General features: G+C 33.4%; 1 protein-coding gene across 1 annotated transcript in view; it reads left to right on the forward strand.

Moving 5' to 3' along the window:
- Nucleotides 1–19,607, forward strand: part of CSMD3 (CUB and Sushi multiple domains 3) — a 595,264-nt gene that overhangs the window by 224,711 nt on the left and 350,946 nt on the right. The window contains exon 7 of the mRNA XM_036400790.2: nucleotides 12,205–12,510. Within this exon, the coding sequence (XP_036256683.1) occupies nucleotides 12,205–12,510 (306 nt within the window). The remainder of the gene's footprint in view (nucleotides 1–12,204; nucleotides 12,511–19,607) is intronic.

Below are 19,607 nucleotides of genomic sequence, written 5' to 3' on the forward strand. Positions count from 1 at the left end.
CTCAAATTCCAAAAGGAAGAAGTCTATTGATTTTATGAAAATAAAACAAACTGCTGCTTCTTCTATTTTTCTTCACCTGAGTACTTTTCTTCTCAGCTAATATTATACCTGGGATTGAAATTCATACCTTTTAATTCCTAACAAATATGTCTAGTGCATTAATGTAACAGGCAGGCAGCATACACAGCTGTTTAATTGGAGATATAAGAAGAAAGGATTCTTCATTTGTATACAGCATCGTGTTGGGTAGTTTGCCTTTTCATGAAAGATATGTAAGGTTTGCATGTTTAAATAATATTTTTCCCTAGAAAGTTCTCAAACCCATAATTTAAACAAATTAGTGATAAAAATATTAGAGTTTTGAAAGAAATTTCAATTATAATAATCAGACCTTCTGTTTATTGAAGACATTTGAGCACACTCTTTTGACACTCAGAGCAAACCAGCCAGTAATACTTAAGCCAAGAATCATTCAAATTGCCAATGACCCTAGTGGGAAATTATTAATATTAAATAATTAAAGAAAAAATAAAGAAATTGACAGAATCATAGAATGAATATAATAGAATAATGGATTCATAGAATGGTTTGAGTTTGAAGGGACCTTTTGTTCCAAACCCCTGACGTGGGCAGGGACAACTTTCACTTGACCAGGTTGCTCAGTCCCATCCAGTTTGACCTTGAAATGTTGGAAAGGACCACAGTGGAGTCATCTGGCCCAACTCCCTGCACAAACAGGATCCTTCTAGAGCACATTGCAGAGGATTGTGTTCATATGGTTCTTAAATATAATATATTTCTCCTTATACTGCTTGTGGAGGTTATCACAGTCATTTTTGAGTGTGTAATTAATATTTAAGTATACCATGGTCTTTATACAGAAGCAAAATGTCTCTTTTTGTATTCAGATTTGTACTCACTTTTTCTAGAATGAATGTGATAGGTTTTTTTTTTTGTTTTGGTTTTGGTTTTGGTTGTTTTTTTTGTTTCTTTGTTGTCAGGGTTAGTTATTTATTATTTCCTGGGGAACAAAGTTACTGCTGAAAACTCTCATTGACTTCTATCCAGCAACTTTTTCTTACATGTGAAGAAGTTGCTTTGGAACTGTTTGGAATGTCTCAGAAACTCTTGCCTCTGTAGAGATGGTCATACCGTTTAAGTTCGGTAAAGTAGATACCAAGCAATGACTGTAAAAATGCTGACAGTTCTGAAAGTGGCCAAATTTTAAGATGCCTTTCAACTTCAACCATTTTGATGAAGTCTGAAATTTTCACATATGATGAGCAAGCAGCTGTCTCAAAATTTGATATTTTTATGTTTTATCAGTTAAGAAGTGTAAGAACTGCAACTTCCGAAAAATCACAGAATGACATCATTGTTAGGGTTGGAAGGGACCTCTGGAGATTATCCAGTCCAACCCTTCTGCCAAAGCTGGGTCACTTACAGCAGGTTACACAGGTGCACGTCCTGTACTTTTGAGTGTCTCCAGAGAGGGAGACTCCACAACCTCCTTGGGCAGCCTGTCCCAGTGCTCTTCCACTCTCAATGTAAAATTCTTCCTCATGTTGATGTGAAACTTCTTGTGGTTAAGTTTATGGCCATTGGCCCTTGTGACATCACTGGGCACCACCAAACAGAATCTGGCAACATCTTCTTGACACCTGCCTTTGAGATGTTTACATGTATTGATGAGATTCCCTCTCATCTTCCTGCTTCTGCAGTCTCTCCTTATAAGAGGAATACTCCAGGCCCCTCATCATCTATTTTGCCCTCCACTGCACCCTCTCCAGTTGGTCCTTGTCTTTCTTGTACTGAGGAGCCCAGATGTGGACACAACACTCCACGTGTAGCTGCGCTAGGACCAGGTAGAGGGGGAGGATCACATCTCTTGATCTGCTGATCACACTCTTCCTGCTCAATGGCAGCACAGCCTGCAAGTGTATCAGTCACCTCCCCCAGTTTCATATCATCAGCAAGTTTGCTGAGGGTAGATTCAATCCCTTCATCCAGGCCATTGAAAAACAAGTTGAAGAAGATTGGACCCAGTATTGATCACTGGGATTCATCACTGAGTACAGGCTTCCAAGTAGATTCTGCTCTGCTGATCACAACTCTTTGAGCTCTGGCATTCAGCCTGTTCTTGATCCATCTGACTGCCTATTCATCTAATGCACATTTCCTGAGTTTACCTTCTAGGATGTTATGTAAGATAGTGTCAAATTACCATGTTTTTAGATTTGCCAATATATTTTTTCCTGTAGAAGTTATCTTTGTGAGCATTTCTCTGTGCAACATAAAAGTGAGGATAGATACTCACAGTATCCAAGCTTTTATGGATATTGGGAACAATTTCAGCTATTGAGCAAGAACACTATAATTTTTATCATTTTATTGTGGTGCAAAATTACCTGAAATGCTCACTAAGGCAATGCATATGTAATTCTTCTTAAAATTATTTTGAAATTTTAGTGTGTAAGCATTTACCTTAGGACATCTTGAAATTGCTGTCTAATGGATCGCTGGGGTCCTCTCACAGGGAAGATTTTCCTCAGGCAAAGCTCTTGTTTTGCACTGGATGCCACTTCTTGAATTAAAAGTTCACTTACTGCCCACTTGATGCTGACAGCACAATGTTCTTCGGGAATAGCTTTATCTCTGTAAACTCTAAGTGGATTTTGAAACTGTTTTTATACTGAAAAAACCTTTTTCCTTGCCAGAAAATTGTTTTCATCTCACTTAGGACATGACCTTTCTTTAAAAGTATTATTTTTTAGTCTATCCTGACCTTTTAGATAAAACCAAAACATAAAAGACAGTACAGTTTCATTTATAAATCATTCAACTTTGCTTTGCTTTATAATTAACATTTATTCTGCTTAGAGATTAACTTTATTTATTCAGAGTGAGAAATAAGGGGAAAATAACACTTCTTGTTGAATTTAATGTATTGCTTTGTTCTTAGGCATTGTATTTTTCACAGTGAATAAGAGACAAGCACAGACCAACAGCTCCCTGAAGGCTGGTGAGCTCAGGGATCAGGGTTGAGGCTGGCAGCACAGGGCTTTTCAGCCAGGGAGTAGAGCAGGCTTTGGGCACATCTGGAGGCAGAAAAAACCCTGGACATTGGACATGTCCACGGAAAAGAGGACAGGCCAAGGCCAGGCATGGCTAGGTAGAGCAGGAGTAGGGGAAGAGGGGGACAAGCACTTCTGTGGCATCACTGGGGCAGAGACTCATGGCTTCAGCCTTGGGGCCCTGGACCCATAGGCATGGGTGGGGAGAGGCCCTGGGGAGGCTGGCCAGTCAGGTTTGGGCTGATCAGAGCCCTCAGAGTTCCGACAATCTTTGGAGAGTACTTCAGTGGGGTAGGGCACATAGAAAAATGTTCAATATACAGAACTTCAGATCAGAAGTTAGTTGGGTTGTAATGCACTTGTGTAACATTATGTTAGCCAAAAATCTTGTTGTAGCCAAAGGGAATACAGTTTATTATTATTCTAATTAATGTTATTATGATCTGATAGTCTGAATTATCAAATATAGAAAAGCATCAAGGATAATAGTACACTTATAAAAGTTAAGAACTGCCTTTCTACTTCCCCCTCTATTTCTTTTGTCTGATTTTTACCCTTTTCTCTGTGCTCCTGGCTGGAGATTATGACCCATTGAGAGCATCCAAGGACCTGTTAGGAGAAGTTTTACACTTCTGGACATGAAGAAGTGAACTTCCTCTTCAGTCTTGGAGTTGAATGATTCATTTTTTGTATATTTTCTTAACAAAGTCTGCTTGTTTCTCATTGTTCTTTACTAAAATCTGAAAGTTGCACATTAGCCTCCCTCAGCCTAAGTATATTGCTTGCCATGCAAGACCTATGTAATTTATCAGCTCATTACTGTATGCAGTAGTATCAAAGCACAACACTTCTGAAATGCCACCAGCTCAAGAAATATTCACTTGATACCTATGAATTATCAAAAATAGTGAAAACAACCTCAGGCCAAGGCAAGCCTACATGATGTCAACATAAATTCTGTGGCCTTGTATTACTAATGGCAAAATTGTACTTACTAGGCTGCAGTCTCTATTAATTTTGTGTGACATAGGTAAGGTAAACAATGAAAAAGATATGCTGAAGTATTAAGATTTGTATTCAACAACCTTGTCTTTACCATTTGCCAAGTAAATGAACAAACTTTCTAAGAACTTTATATCATTTCTAACAAGTACTAATCAGTTTAGAAACATACAATAATTAAAAATATATTAAATATATTAGCTATTAAAATAATCTTCTCTGTAATTAAAGTTACTATATTGGATAATTTATTATTTTAAATTAGTTTAGCAATCTCTAGCAATACGCTTAAGTCAAATAAATTCTTGATGCCTCATATGGGATTTAGAATAGAAAATCTTGGCATTAGTCTGCTTAGGGCAAGTATTAGACACTCAAGAGCAATGGTACAAAGATTTTTGTTATTGAGAATAACTGAAAGAGATTATTACTGGGTTTAAGATTCATTATTTTCCCATGTATCTGAACTCCATTGAAAATATTAAAACTATGACTGAGTGTCAATCAAATCAATATATAATTTGGGCTTTATCAAGTATTGTTCTATCTGAAACTGTATATTTGATTCATAAATACCACTCTACTTGCTTATGACAATGAACACCTATATCTTGGCAAGAAAAGACAGGTGTCTGCTAAGGAAGGCAGAAGCCTTCCTTGAAATGGAGAATGTAAACCCCCTCCCTCTGAATTATCATAATTTTATAATTTTATAATAGGAATAACAGCTCTTCATTAGGGAAAAATAAAAATAAAATAACAGTAATAAAATAAAATGCAGTAATACAAAATTGACAGAGTCAAATATGACCTGACACCCTCTTGGTCAGGGTGTTGGTAGCAGTCCCATTAAATGGTGGCTGCAGTTCTCCTGGAGTGACAGATGTGGCTCTGTTGGAGCAGTGATCCTGTAGAAGGGTATAGTTTTCCTCTGAAGGTCTAGTGGTGGTGTAGATGGGCCTGGTCTTCCTCTGGGAATCCAGTGGAAAAGAAAGCTGCTTCTCTGGGAATCCAGATGAGGAAAAGGTTGCCTGCGATGCTCCCAGTGTCAGATTTTATCCAGGTAGGAATGCTTGGCTCCTCCTCCTGGGCAGATCATTTTAGAATGGGATTATAATTTTATCAGTCAAGCAGTGAGACTCAGTGGCCCATTAACAGAAGATATTTGCCAGAGGGAGGATTGGTTTTGGAAGAGATAAAGAAACTGCCCAATTAACAGAAGATAACTGCCCACCTCTAACAGATGGCAATAGAATATGCACCCTCATTTGCAATCTAAGACAATGTATTGGGCAAATAACGTTAATATTAAAAGGAAAGTGAGAATTAAATTTGTTGAAAAGAAATGAGATCACAATATCATGGCATATCCATGATAACACAAGAAACAGAAGTCAGAACCTTTAAATTTTAAATTTATATTTTTGTTAAGTGGTTGCTATATACATTTTAATGTACATAGTCTGTATAGTAATTATTCTTTCAGATTTGCTCATTTGATGTTATACTATCTTTGAAAAAGGGAAATAACATTCTTGCACTATGATTCACAGAGTCAAATTAGAAAGAAAATAAATATGTAGCACAATATTGGTAAGGCTTTTTACTTGACAAACACAATAAAGCTACTCTTTTTAAGGCCAATAGATGTGAGTGCTTTCTATTCCCAGCATTATATTGCTCATTTCATAGATTCCTACAATATTGTTGAGAGTCTTGAAGATTTTTTAAGTTGTATTGTTTGAGGGTTTTATTGTATGATTGTTTGATTTTACAGATCTATGTTACATTGATATATATCTCTTTTGAAAACTAAGTATGAAAATATGATAATAATTATTTTGTATTTTGAATAACTGCTTTCTCATTTATTAACATTCATTAGTGTTAAGGTTTGGGTTTGTTTTTTTCTTTTTCTCAAAAGTAACAGGCCTTTTAAAAAGTACTTTCTCACTTAAGTAAACCAACTGAAATAATGTTATCCATATGTGGGTCTATGTTGGTCATTTTCAAATTTTTTTCTATTCAACAAACATATATTGCTGTAATAAATTCTATTATTTGGACAAATACATATGTTAAAAAAAATAGTAGCTCTGTCTATGTCCTGATTTTCATAGAAAGGAAATGAATAATGTTAGCGGTGTCTGGCATTTTGCCTGAATTTTCAGATTTCCAAATGTAATCATTTTGACTAAATAAAGATGCAAAAATTTACCATATTTTCAATATCTGCTTAAAAAATGTAAAGTGATCTTAAATTCGCTGAGGCATATGGAAGATCATCGAGACATGCATTTGTGTATACTGAAGTATGACATACCTCCTGCATCTCTGAAAATTTCGGGGTGATGCTTAGTTGTCACTTTCAGAGTGTTTGATATATGTCTTACTATGACAATTGATTAAATTTACATAAACAATAGAGAACAATAGAAAAAAGATATAACAATAAGGAGGTTGAGAAAAGGAAGCAGAAAAAAAGGCAAGATTAAAAAACAATCGTAAGAGAACACAATAATGCCAAAAGGTAAATACTGGTGCCAAAAGGTAAATACTGGTACGAAAAGGAAATAAAAATGAAATTTTGACTCTAGTCCCACAAATGTGGACAACATCAAAATAAAAGGAACCAAAAGGATTTTTTTAAACTTCTGGTGAGATAGCTTTTGGAGTTTTTGCTATTTGTATAATTCATTGCCTGTTTGAACTAAAGTCTAGAAATTTGTTTTGAACCCTATCTTTTTCAGTCATGTATTTCTTTGCAACCATGGTTTTATTGTATTTATGTAAAACCACAGTTTCATTTCTTTTCTGAACAGCTGTGAGGTGAAAATAGATTTTGTCAGAAGAATATTTTATGGTAGCCATTAATACTGACTTTATGTTCTAAAATCCATGTTTATGTATCTGTTTACTTTATTTTCTATTACATTTAACACTAAGAACAGGTAAAGATACTAGAAATTTATGAAGAATAAAATAAGTGATTGTTAAAAATAATATGTCTGGAATGACATATGCTAAAAGAGTCGAATAAGCTGCTATATCTACATAAACTTTAAAATTTCTTTAACAGATACAGAATATATTCTTCTAATTAAGTTTCTAACTCTACTGGAAATTTTTTGTAAGCATCAGATATTTAATGACAGAGAACATCAAAGAGAACAGTTAATTAAGATAGGAAAAAAAAACCCATCTTCTTAATAGGATGCTAGGGTCACTCCAAAATTAGTTAAGTATAGGAAGGTTTTAAGTGAGGAAGCTAAATAAGCCTTGACTAAAAGTCCTTGAACATCTGAAAGAATGAAGGTGGAATATAGTTATTACGCTTTTAAAAAATTCTGTTTATAATTGTAATGCTCTTTTTTCTTTTAATGAGGTATGAATTTATTTTTTGTTTAAGACTGTTTACACTTTTTCCTCAACCACCCATTGCAAAATAATAGACTGGCCTCTTGCTAATAACATATACAGGAAAAGTCACAGGCTGACCTCATGGGAGTTACCTCATTAACACCTTCCTGTAATCTGAGTCCCATTTAGGGTCATCTGCATTAAGGACCTTTAGCCTTATTTGGGAAGTCTGTGGCTGGATCATATGTGTCACAAGAACTAATAAAGTCCTGTACCTTTATTTATCCTGAATGAATAAGATAGTGAATATTCTGATTTGCTTTCACATTTTGAACTCAACATGGTTTTAGGAATAAATCAGAAAAATGAATTCTAATGAATTAGAATAGCTGTTGGATGGTAGCCTTAGGTCTCATTTGGTCTTATGAACAATTTGCATGTTTTTATCTGTTCTTCAACCATTGAAGTTAAAAAAAATTAAATTTAGAAAATAGTCATAAATGGGCCAGACTTTCTACCTGAAGTCCAGTAACAAGTGGAACACTACAAGTGTCTGTTCTGGTACAAGTTCTCTTCAATATGTTTATCAATGAGCTTAAATCAATGACAGAGAGCAGTCTCATTGGCTTTGCAGATGACACCCCAATGTCAGTCATTATAGTCAAGGACCAACAACCAATATAGCTGAGGACAGGGTTGCCACAGGGACACAGACAAGCTGGAGGAATGAGCTAACAGGAATCCTGTGAAACCCAACAATGGTCAGTGTGAAGTCCTTAACTGGGTAGGAAGAGCCCCAGGCAACAGGAGTGTCTGGTAGCAAAGAACTCTGCTGAATAGACCTGTGCGTTGTGGCAGACAGCAAACTGAGCAAGACAGCAGCGTGCCCTGGGGAGAGAGTATGCCAACAGCATCCTGAGTTATGTTAATAAGAACGTGGTCAGTAGGTTCAAAGGGAAAGATTTTTGTCTTTGTCTTAACTCTTCTGTGACCATAGCTGGAAGAGTGCCTCAAAGACTTGGGCTTCATGACAGGGAAAACGAGTTTTCACTGAAACAAGTTCAGTGGAGGGTCACCAAGATGGTTGGGGGCTGGAGCGCTTACCCTTTGAGGGAAGACTAAGCAACCTGAGCTTTTTCAACCTGGAGAAGAGGAAAGTTTTCCAAAGTCAGAGTCCTCTAAAAGGAAAAATAAAAATATCATTTACAACAAGCGTTTTCACTCTGTTAGATACCATTTTCTGCCTTATTTTTGTTCCTGCTGAATGCTTCTCAGAGTGGGCAAAGGTATTTATTATCTCCCTGGATTATTCCCTCAGGAATTACTCATAAAAACTTAGTCCACTGGATTAATTGGTAATTGAACTTCCACTATGAGTTTATCTGGGGTAAATTTCCTTTGGTATCATGTTTACAACAGGAACCCTGTGTATACTTGTAGCATATTGCATATGCAAAGTGTGTGCATCTAGCACAGATTCATAATCTATTTTTGGAGCTTTGTTTCAGGCAAATGTCAAAGCCTCTTGCCTCTTTTCTTTACTAAAAATGATCCTGGAATCAAGAACAACTTCCACTCCTATATAAATAGAAAGGCTTATGGGTCTCCCATATGTTTGCATTATCCTTAGTTTTAACAGTTGCAACACTTTTGAGTGGTGTCTTGTTAAGACTAGTTTTCTGAACTGAATTTCTCTGTAGATCATCAACTTGATCTTTTTTCACTTCGGCAGAGCTACAAGTTTTTAAGTGTAAACATTGCTTTGAATCTTTTCTTGTGTAAGCAGACTAATTTGACACATTAAAGGTCCTCTGTTTTACTGGCTTTCATCTGTTCTCCTTCCACAGAGACTTGCTTAGAGAAATGCTGGTCCAGTCTAGTAGGTCTCAGAGTGTTTTGGTGTGGGTTGGTCAGGTTCTCTTTCTTTGTGAACCCATATCCTAAACAGCCATTATACTTTCTTGACCCCATGTCCTTACTGCTTCCTCATATGATTCATCCTGGCAGTTCGTCAAACTTCACATCTTCTCAGTGGCTGATTGTGAGTTCAAAGTGATGCTTTGCCTCTGAGTTGACTTCAGTTGACTGCATGGTTGAAGCTTTTCCCAAAAAGCAGAGCTCAGTCTTCTTTTCTTCCTTTTTGTGCCAGTTATCATTAAAAGTTTTTCTTCTCTTTTTTCTTTTTAATTTATTTTAACTAGAATATTGAAGTAAAATACTAAAGGAGCATTTCTTTATCCCATAGAAAAATTTAATTTTTAAAATAATCTCCTGGACAAACTGAAATGTCAGATGTGATTGCAGAAGATTGAAGTGGAGAGTATATTAAAATGTCCTTGCAACAAATGTGTTTCAGTTGGTCTAAGACTATATTTATAAAATAAATACACTATTTTTATAAAATAAATTCATACTTTTGCAGATTACTGTTTATGGAAAACATTGATTGATCTACCCTGTGCAGTAGCTGATACTTACAAGATTGTTTATACATAACGTTAATTTTCTCTCAAAATCTTTCATGTAAATCAAGCCATATTGTTTAACTTTACTGATCATCTGCATGAGTTCTTCAGTGTAAATGGAAGTGGAAGCCTAAAAACTTTCTGTTTGAAAATTGCCTCTGTATCAAAGCAGTACTTTCCAGTGTGTAAGCTTTGTAAGTTTAATTTTCCTTGCTTTTTTCTTTTGAGATAAACTTTCTTTTAAGTTGTTCTCATTTAAAGTGCTGTGCCTATTTAAATAAATAGGATAGATCATGCCATTTGATGGAGATTTTGAATATAGTTTTGCTTTGACCTTGATATTGGAAGCAGGTGAATGCCTGTTCTTGTACATTTGCATGCATGATAAAGATATATTCACATAGATTTTGTTTTAATAGCAGTGATTATGTAACATACATTAAGTTTTCTTTGTTTTAAACAACACTTTTCTGTTCCACAATGTCTCTTGGCCATGCATTTGTATTTTCTGTGTTTTAAACTTGGTACCAATCTGTCAAAAATTATTGTACACTGAATCGTAAGTAGTCCAGACTTTTGATATTGTGCATATTGTGACAATTTTCTTCTTTTATTATGAAATAAAGAATAAAACATGTCTAGATTTATTTTAGTTACTTGAGCCACTGTAATTATAGAATAGCAAGTGGTTTTTGGTTTGGTCTCTGACAACCTGGAGTCTTACATGGTGCTTCTAAGGTTTTTTAGTTTTGCAGGGGAAATCACCACTATGATTTAGAAGTGCTATACTACAGAACAGTTGTTAAGACATTAAATATCAGATAGCAAAAATAATATGCACCCACATCAGCTTTATTTTTCTTGATAAAGCTAACATATCCTCTTATCTTAGTATTTTAATAGTATGATAAAAGAAACCATTTTAGCCTAAAATTTCTGCAGTAAACAAAAGAGACTTTATTAGCAAGACTGTTTCTGATATGAGTATCTCTTCCATTATTTTAGACAGAAAATTTGAGAATTCTGTCAAGAGATCTGATATACCTTGTGCCTTAAATATACTATATAATGCTTAATTTCTCTGGGAGTCTTATTTCCATTTTCTAGTGGACAGATTTTTCTAAAAGTGTGAAAACTCTTGTTGCTTTCCATCTTGACATCACCCACTACACTTAAAAGACAAGTCTCAAAGTATGAGAGGAGATCACAGAACCAAAAAGAGAAGTGTGGAATATTATTGTTTGAATGACTGTTCAAGCACCCTTAATTATTATGATGGAATAAAAAAGCCATGTTTTAAAGATATTAGTAACACATAGTACAGTTCATGCTACATCAGCTTTGTTTATGCAATTTTTTTACGGTGAATTTTGTTATTCATTGCCCAGTCATTTATTTGTTGCAGTCAGATGGAGTTTCTACTGTGTTAAGATGTTCTAAATGCGCACAGGTGAGAGACTTGGCTTCCAAACATTTGCAACCAAATGTGGGGGATGGGGAAGGATGAAAATGTTAATAAAATAATAAAAAAATTGCTATGTATTTTAAATACTAGAGAACTTAAAAGAGCTAACAATGTTTTCACAGGTAGGACATTTTTGTTAGCTTATCAAACATTTTATGTGTGAGGATTTTTAGTAAAATAATTTGGTTTATTACAGAAATCAGACAGCAAAAAGAAAATTACATATGAAACCTTTTTACAATCTTAAGTATAAATAATAATGCTGACAAGTTTTTTTTAAATGGGTATCTCTTATTAGTCCTCTACACTTGGCTTCGTGTCAAGTCTAAATTGGCTTTTAGAGCCCTGTCAAGCTTTGCTGAAGACAATCAGCATATCTGGCAGCCTTATCAGTAGCTGGATTAGTAGCTTATGGCAGCTTTTTCTGCTGCTTAGGTTACTACATAATGCTGCATTTCACTCCTCAGTGGGATGGTTACCACTTTTCAAAGTGTGGGGCCCCTGTCAATAGTTTAGCTGTATATTTTGATCTAGCCATGCTGGTTCAGGACTGAACATGCAGGGGTGGAAATTATGTGTTATTATGACTGGTAAAAAAGTTTAAGTTTTGGGGACATTTAAAACTTAACATGTATTATCACTATTAATACAAAATGTTCACTAGCATTAAACAATGCTCTGATTGCTTCAAATTTTAAATAAAGCCTATTGACTTTCCTCTTTTCATGTCAGTTGTCTTTACTATGTTAAACAGAGGGAAATTTAATCTTTTAGATTTATCAAGAAAACACAATTCAAAAGAAAAAGTTAGCATCCAGTACTACTGTGTGTCCCACAGGTTCTACTTTCATCAAAGCTGCCTCCACTGGTGAGTTAGAGGAGCATATTGCAGCCACTACTGGTGCCATTACTGTTGCTAGCACATCTGCTGATGTTGCTGTATCCAGTGCAGTGACCACCTGTAGACAATCTGCTGAAGAACAACGAGTACAAGCTGTGAATATAAGAAAATCAGTTCTGGAGTCGCCCACTCACGAGGAAACACTCTCTCTTCATCAAGCAAATTTACAAAGCACAAGACGACGACCAAGAAATGCTGAACAGATAGAAAGAACTAAAGAACTTGCAGTTGTTACTCATAGAGGTATTGGATATTATTTTACTTGTGCCCATGTAGTTATGAAAGAATATTTTGTATTAATTGAAAATGAAAGTTCAGGTATCCATTTAGGAAATGTAATTGAACCAAATGGGAAAGGGATTAAATCTGTCTAACTTTAAGTTCTAGCAGGGCAGTCAGATGGAAAAACAAAATTAGTAATAATATTGTCTTGGTTATTTAAATTGATTTGATTTATAAAAAGACAATATGTACGTATAAGGAATTTTCTTTTGATGTGACTTCATAGCTTGCATCATTATATTTCACAATGAAGCCCAGTGTAAGAGATATCCGATGAAAGTTTAGAGAATTGAGATTAGACTATTAATCTATTCTGCATATGTGATTAGATATAATTAACCATAGCATTAAGAATGTACTTTATAAATAGCTGCTGTTCTAAACTAATAGGTGATGCAGTTGTATTCATCTCCCATCTGTTTAAATGTTCAGCAAAATTTTGTTTTTTAAAACATCTGTACATATTCATTCTATCAAACATGAAATCAATGATCTAAGCAACATTTAGAACACCAGGATATTCAGCAAATATCAAAGTGTTAAAACTAAGTCTCATATAGTCTTATATTGAGGTCTAATCTGCATGTTAAAGTATTCATAATGAACAACATTTGGAGTATAAAACTAGCATTGTTTGCTGTGTTAAAAGTAAATGTCTACATCTGAAACATGAAGCTCACAAAAAGAAACACTGGAATGTCTTAATCTAACCAGCAGATATTCAGAAAAAAATTGCATGTGGTGTGTTTTTAAACATGCACAAATTCAGGAAAGGATCAGCTTAACTTTGCAGGCTAATGTTGTTGAATACAATTTATTTTGCATTTTGAATTTTTACTATGTGCTTCATGTTAATTAATTGTACATGAAAAATTTATAGAAACAAATATATTGATAAGAAGCACCTTTTGTAGCCCAAGCAATTTGTAGAACTCTTATTGTATGATTGATATTTTGTAAGGACAGTTTCATTTGGAATCTGTTGTCTTACTGGATAGTCACCTAGTGTAACACCTAACTTTTACTAGCACCTTTTGAAACAGGAGAGCTGAAGTTATTCAGAATTTTAAAATATATAATTAAATAGAATAAATAAAAAACAAACACTGTCTTTGGTTTGCATATAAAAGTAGAAGTCATTAAATAGGCGTTTATGTTTCATTTGTATTCATTTCAGTGGAGATCTGAAGTATTTTCTGGTTATTGACTGATATAAATTAATCAACAGTTTGGTTTGTACTAGTTGTGTGGCTGTGCACTCACTTCACATCTCTGGACGAATTTAAAAAAACAGGCTTATTTTCAGTTATGAGGGAGTATAAGAGGATCTGTAATAATATCTTCTAATTTAAAGGTGTAAGAATGTACTACTCTGGCAGTTAAATATGGCAGTAATTGTGATACATATATAGTTTTTTTCCCTATTTCCTCTTTGGATTCATTACAGTGCAGTGTGCACTCCACAGTTTTCTCAGCCTTCCTTTCTTCTGTGACTTACTCCTTAATACAAGATACAGGTACAGCATGTATTTCTAAATTATTTTATTAAAATAAAATGCTAAACATTAGATTTTAAAAAAAGGAGAATAATTTAGACATCAAGATACTGCTAAGATAATGTTAGGGTGCTAATTTTTGACATATTAAAATAGTACCACAGGTACCAAAAGGCATGACAATCCACATACAACTGAAATCAGACTTGTGTAGACCGTAGTGGAGAAGAAGGGCCACACCTAGTTCTGTGTGCATTTTATTCCCTCATGCAACACTGAAAGTCTAGGTTTTGCTAGCACTCATTATACAAAACTTTAAAACTTTTTACTGTGTCTCTTACTCATGGAACAGTATATATGTGCATGATACTAAAGGATATTCCTATACTGAGTAAAAATTTACCATTTTTACTCAGTAAACACCAATATTTGATAACAGCCATTAAACCATATCAAATGACCTTGAATAAATAACCTATAATTTTCTTTCATGAAATATTCCCTACTAAAAAGACACATATATATTCTGAAGGAATTTTTGTGAATGTAAGATAGCTGTTAATTGACTTGAAGAATTTTTATCACAGAAAGATGTTCCAGAGGTATTTCTGTAGAATTTCCTATAGGTTATTATTATTGAAGTATTTTAATCTCTCTTTGACAATGCATTATGCACAGAAGTTTAAAAACTCTTCATATTAAATAACTGCAGAATTAAGAATTACTACTTAAAAATTTTATATTAATTACTTTTAAAATTATTTCTCTATTTAATAGCTATTAAAAATTAGTTTTTACTTTGGAAATTTTTTTGCTGTTTTTAATTTAGGAATTTCACACCCAAGTTATGCAAATTAATTCATAATTGAGAAGACAAAATTTAATATACTAAATAGAGTTACTAAAGCTTACTATATGTAAGTGTGAATATTTAAAATTGTAAAAATTTATTGCATGTATAGACCTAACTGCAGGTCTTTTTGAGAATATTACTAGTAAGATCCAAATAGTGCAGGTTTATGATACATTATTATAGATGCAAAATCATAACTGCAGAAAGAGTAGTACTGTTGACCTTCCACAGGATTGTTCTGTGAATAAAGTGTTTCAAAATGAATAGACAATAAGAATGCTCTCTTGTTTTGTAAAAATTTTTTGGAAGTTTATGCATGAACAAGATGTATAGAGAGAACTAGAGGTCTATATATTCCAAAATTTCAACTGCTAGCTGTAAATTGCTGTACCATATATATTACCTGGATCTCAATAATAATTTAAATTATGTCAAAAGCTGACTGATCATTATCTTCTCTAAGCTTATTAGCTGGAAAAAGGAACTTTAGGTGCATTTGGTGAAATACTTTCCTTAAAGTTAGGGGAGTACCTGTATTATTTTTTAAGGCAGTAGTGAGAGCTCTTGAGGAATATTGTACATTATTATAGTTTCTTCATCAACAAGAATTCACACTCAATCAGATAAAGAAAGGTTATATAATTGTGTTACATTTTTCTGATCATCCCACCTTACAAAATAAAATGTAAGATAGGATGAAAGCATAAATTTTGAAGTGAATGTCAGTATGTAGAGAACTTAAGTAAGGACAAGTTAGCATGTAATATATAAATATTTTTATTAAGGAGATGGTTAAGAAGAGTTCTTTTTATTGGAACACTGAAACCTTGTAGGGGAGAGTAGGTGAAGGATGAGAAGCTTACTTTGAAAATGCACCTTGACAGGCTAATGAAAAATATATTTAGATAGACTTGCTGGTAGTGAAAAACAGCATCTTTGGGTCCTTAGTTCTAATGAAACCAAGTGGTTAAACTCAGGAAAGTTTGTGTCCTGAATTCAGAAGAAGGGGGAGAAAAAGGAGATCCCTAACCCCTTTTATTCAGTTAAACCTAGGAACTTCAAATGCTGAGACTTAGTAGAAATTCTTTTTGACGCTACAATCACAGTTTCTAGTATGATCTGTATTTCTCAGATGTAAAAACAAGAAGACAATGAAACATGATAGAAACATGATATTTCCAATTGATTTTTTTTTGTTTTTTGTTTGTTTGGGGTTTTGTTTTGTTTCATTTTGGTTTTGATTTTGTTTTTTTCCTCTTTAAGTATTTAAGAATTGTTGACTTCATCATGACTAAAGTAATAGAGGATAATCTGACGTATTTTTGTTTTCTACAATTTTTGTTTCATACGGTGAATTCAGAGTTTAGTAATGCTTTTAGTCCTATTGTTCTATAGTTTGTATCAATTACATACTTATTAAGGTTTTAGAATTTTCATTTGTGTATATGCATACATCATGAGAGATATTTTAGAACATTTTCTTGTGAGAGTTTATGTAGCATACTTCTACTGTCTAAAGATATGTTGAGGCATAGGGCCAAATGGTAAAAGGCCCTTGTACAGTGTGCTTAATAATATGACTTAAATTTTGGTCAGCCCTGAAGAGGTCAGGAAATTGAGTATCGATTGTTGTTGGTCCCTTCCAACTATCCTATCATTTCTATTCTATTCTATTCTATTCTATTCTATTCTATTCTATTCTATTCTATTCTATTCTCAACATTCATTTTATTACAGAAATAAACATACATCATAATTAAATGCCCCTGAGAAACAAATGAGTACCATGTGCAAACAATGAAAAATATCCCTAGTACTGTTTGTAAGTCATACATTAAATTTAGAAAAATAAAGAGTTGGAAAAAGAGACACAGTAGTTGGAGGAAAAAATTGCTTAGCAGACTCAGGTTCAAATAGCGCCAGGAAGTCTTAATGGATGACTGCAGTCATTATCTAGCAGTTCACAAGTGTTTCTGTGCTTTCCTTATGAAAACAATTTCAAGAAAACTCTGGATTACAAAAAAATTATGACTCCAAATTTCTCTTTTTAAAGAGAAGAAATGTCTCTATGCATTTGTAAATTTTTAACCCTATATTCTCAGTTTGAGGAAATGTATATGCTTTGATGATTCTAATTAACAATTTTTTTACAAAATTTTATAATTCTATGGATATCTCCATTCTTTATCTTTCTCTATGTTTTCTATTACTTTCTTGTAAGCCTTTATAATTTTTCTGTCCTTTCCCCATTCTTCCATAAGAGTACTTGCCTTATGCTTTTTGATGTCTGGCTTTATTTATTATCTTAGAAATGGCCAGGAAAAAATGAATCAGGAAGAAAAAATCTTGCTACTGGGTGTTCCCTATTAAACAAGCATTTCTTTTTCCTCCTGCCTTACGGGAGAATTTATGATGGTAGAAGGCAAGAAGATTTTAAGATTTGTTACAGGGAATTAAATCATATGCTAATGAAACTTCTGAGAAAAAAAAAGATTTTATGAGAGAATTATTTATCTTTTTTTTTTTTAAGATTCTGATAAAAGTGTATGATATATCATTACTTTGGGATTATTCAATATAAAACTTCTAAGGATTTGTTAGAAAATATGTATTCACATATCCTATTTTTTTGAGATCTACTTAAAAGCAGGAAGAAGATAGGAGGAGTAAAGATGGAGAAGTTTTTTGAAGAGCTCGTTAATATTTTTAAGTCTAGTAGATAATAAATCTGCATATGTCCTCAGGGAATTTTGGTTTCTTTGTTTTTGTTAGTGAAACCCACAACTACAAAGATGGGAGTCTGAAGAAAGTGAATATATTTGGCAGTAAGATTTCTAAGATTATTTGTATATAAAATGATTTGTATATACGAAGTTTTCTTCTTAGAAAATTTTAAAAGTTTCAAGAAATGAGCATAACACATATGTAATCTAGCACTCAAACATTTAATCAGTGAATTACATTTGTTTAATATTTCATTATACTTTTGGAAATACCTCTTTGATATGTGCAACAAATCCACAGATATATTCTGTTTTGTGAATGAGCTCTATAATGGATGCTTTGTTAAGGTCAAGGTTTTTATTAGACAAAAAGTGATAATACCCTAAACTTCTTGATATGTTCCCACTTGGAAAAAGGAAAGGAGATAATTTTCTTAATCCAACAGTCAAGTCTGGAGTGCTTAGAAGGAAGAAAGGGAAAAAAAGAAAGTCAGTCATACAGATTTTAATAAATGAGTTCTGGTAATGTTTTAATTGAATTATTGTCTTTTATACTTGTCAATTTTCTTCTCAGAACTAGTTTTTCCTATTCATGTTTTTGCGTGTCCTGCAGTTCTTAATTTTTTTTTCATTACACTATCAAAGTTTGCTTCTATAATTGATATTTGTCTGATGTGTTGTGTCATTACTTTCCCTTGGTATTTCAGGTTTTCTTCTTTTGACCGCAAACTGTTGGTATAAATCAGACTTATTTTAGTTAGAATATTAAAAAAAAAATAGTGAAATTAGAATTTAATTTTAAAAAACACATATTAAATGTATTTCCTGCCTTTTAAATATTTTTTTTCAAATTAGAGAAATTTTATATACTTATAGAATATAGTAGAAAAACTGCAATTTTTATCATTTTAAATTAGTAATGCAGTGCAATAATTCAGTGTAATAATGCAATAGTTGCAGTAATTTGAAATATAAATCTTCTATACAATTTGATTTTACCAGGGTACTTTAGAGTTTAAAGGGGAGAGGGATGTGGGAAAATAAAAATGTGGGTAGTAAATAAAAAATGAAGATCAGCTCATGTAAAAAGTAAAAAATGTATTAGTATGAAAAGTGGGTGTTTCACCACTTGATTTTCTTTTCTTCTTCTGTATGGCTTTTCAAATTAAGAAATTGTTAGCCTATGCAGTTCATGCTGTACTACAAAAATGGATGAAAATTCATGTTCTCTCATGCTGACTTTCAAGGTGCAGAACGGTTCTAGAAGATAGTGCTACATTCGTTGGTGTGTTGGGTTACAGTGAAGTTTATTTGGGTAATCAATAGGTTTAGAGATTTTTTTAGTGGTGATGTCTAAGATACCTGGATATTTAACTCTTGCATTGTTAGAATTTGGAAATTGTGGATAGTTATGAGTAGTATGAGTAGAGAATATGATGCAAATGCAAAAAAAAAGAAGGTAACTGACCTTTTTATGAGTAGTGAGTAGTAAGTTCAATGCATTTAGGCAGCAGATGTACTTCTAGAGGAAATAGAATGAATTAGACCTGTGCCAAAGGTGAACTGGAAGTATCCTGCATGGTGTATTTGGTCTATCTGCATATGCACAGCCAATGCTGGAAGTCCAAGGTATACAATACTCTTGTTTCTGTCACTAGAAATTGAGGTTGTGAGTAACATCTGCCATCACCACATATTGAAGATTTTGAATAATTAATGAATTACTGGTTCTGAACAAGTCAAAATCAGTTCTACGCTGTATACCAAACAATTTTTTTTCTGCCTCTTCAGAAAGCAGTTGAAAATTTAATTCCTCTTTATTTCTCAGATAACCTAACCTCAGGTTTTCCTGTAGTATTATGCTTTTGCTGATGTAATTTAAATTGGGCTGTATATACAATCTTGAAATAATGGCTTTGATGTTATCATATTGCTCTCAGTGTCTGTTAGCTGAGTGATAGTGAATATAAAGTAAGAGTAGTTCTG

The sequence above is a fragment of the Molothrus ater genome, chromosome 1 (assembly GCF_012460135.2).
Source record: "Molothrus ater isolate BHLD 08-10-18 breed brown headed cowbird chromosome 1, BPBGC_Mater_1.1, whole genome shotgun sequence".
Classification (NCBI taxonomy): Eukaryota; Metazoa; Chordata; class Aves; order Passeriformes; family Icteridae; genus Molothrus; species Molothrus ater.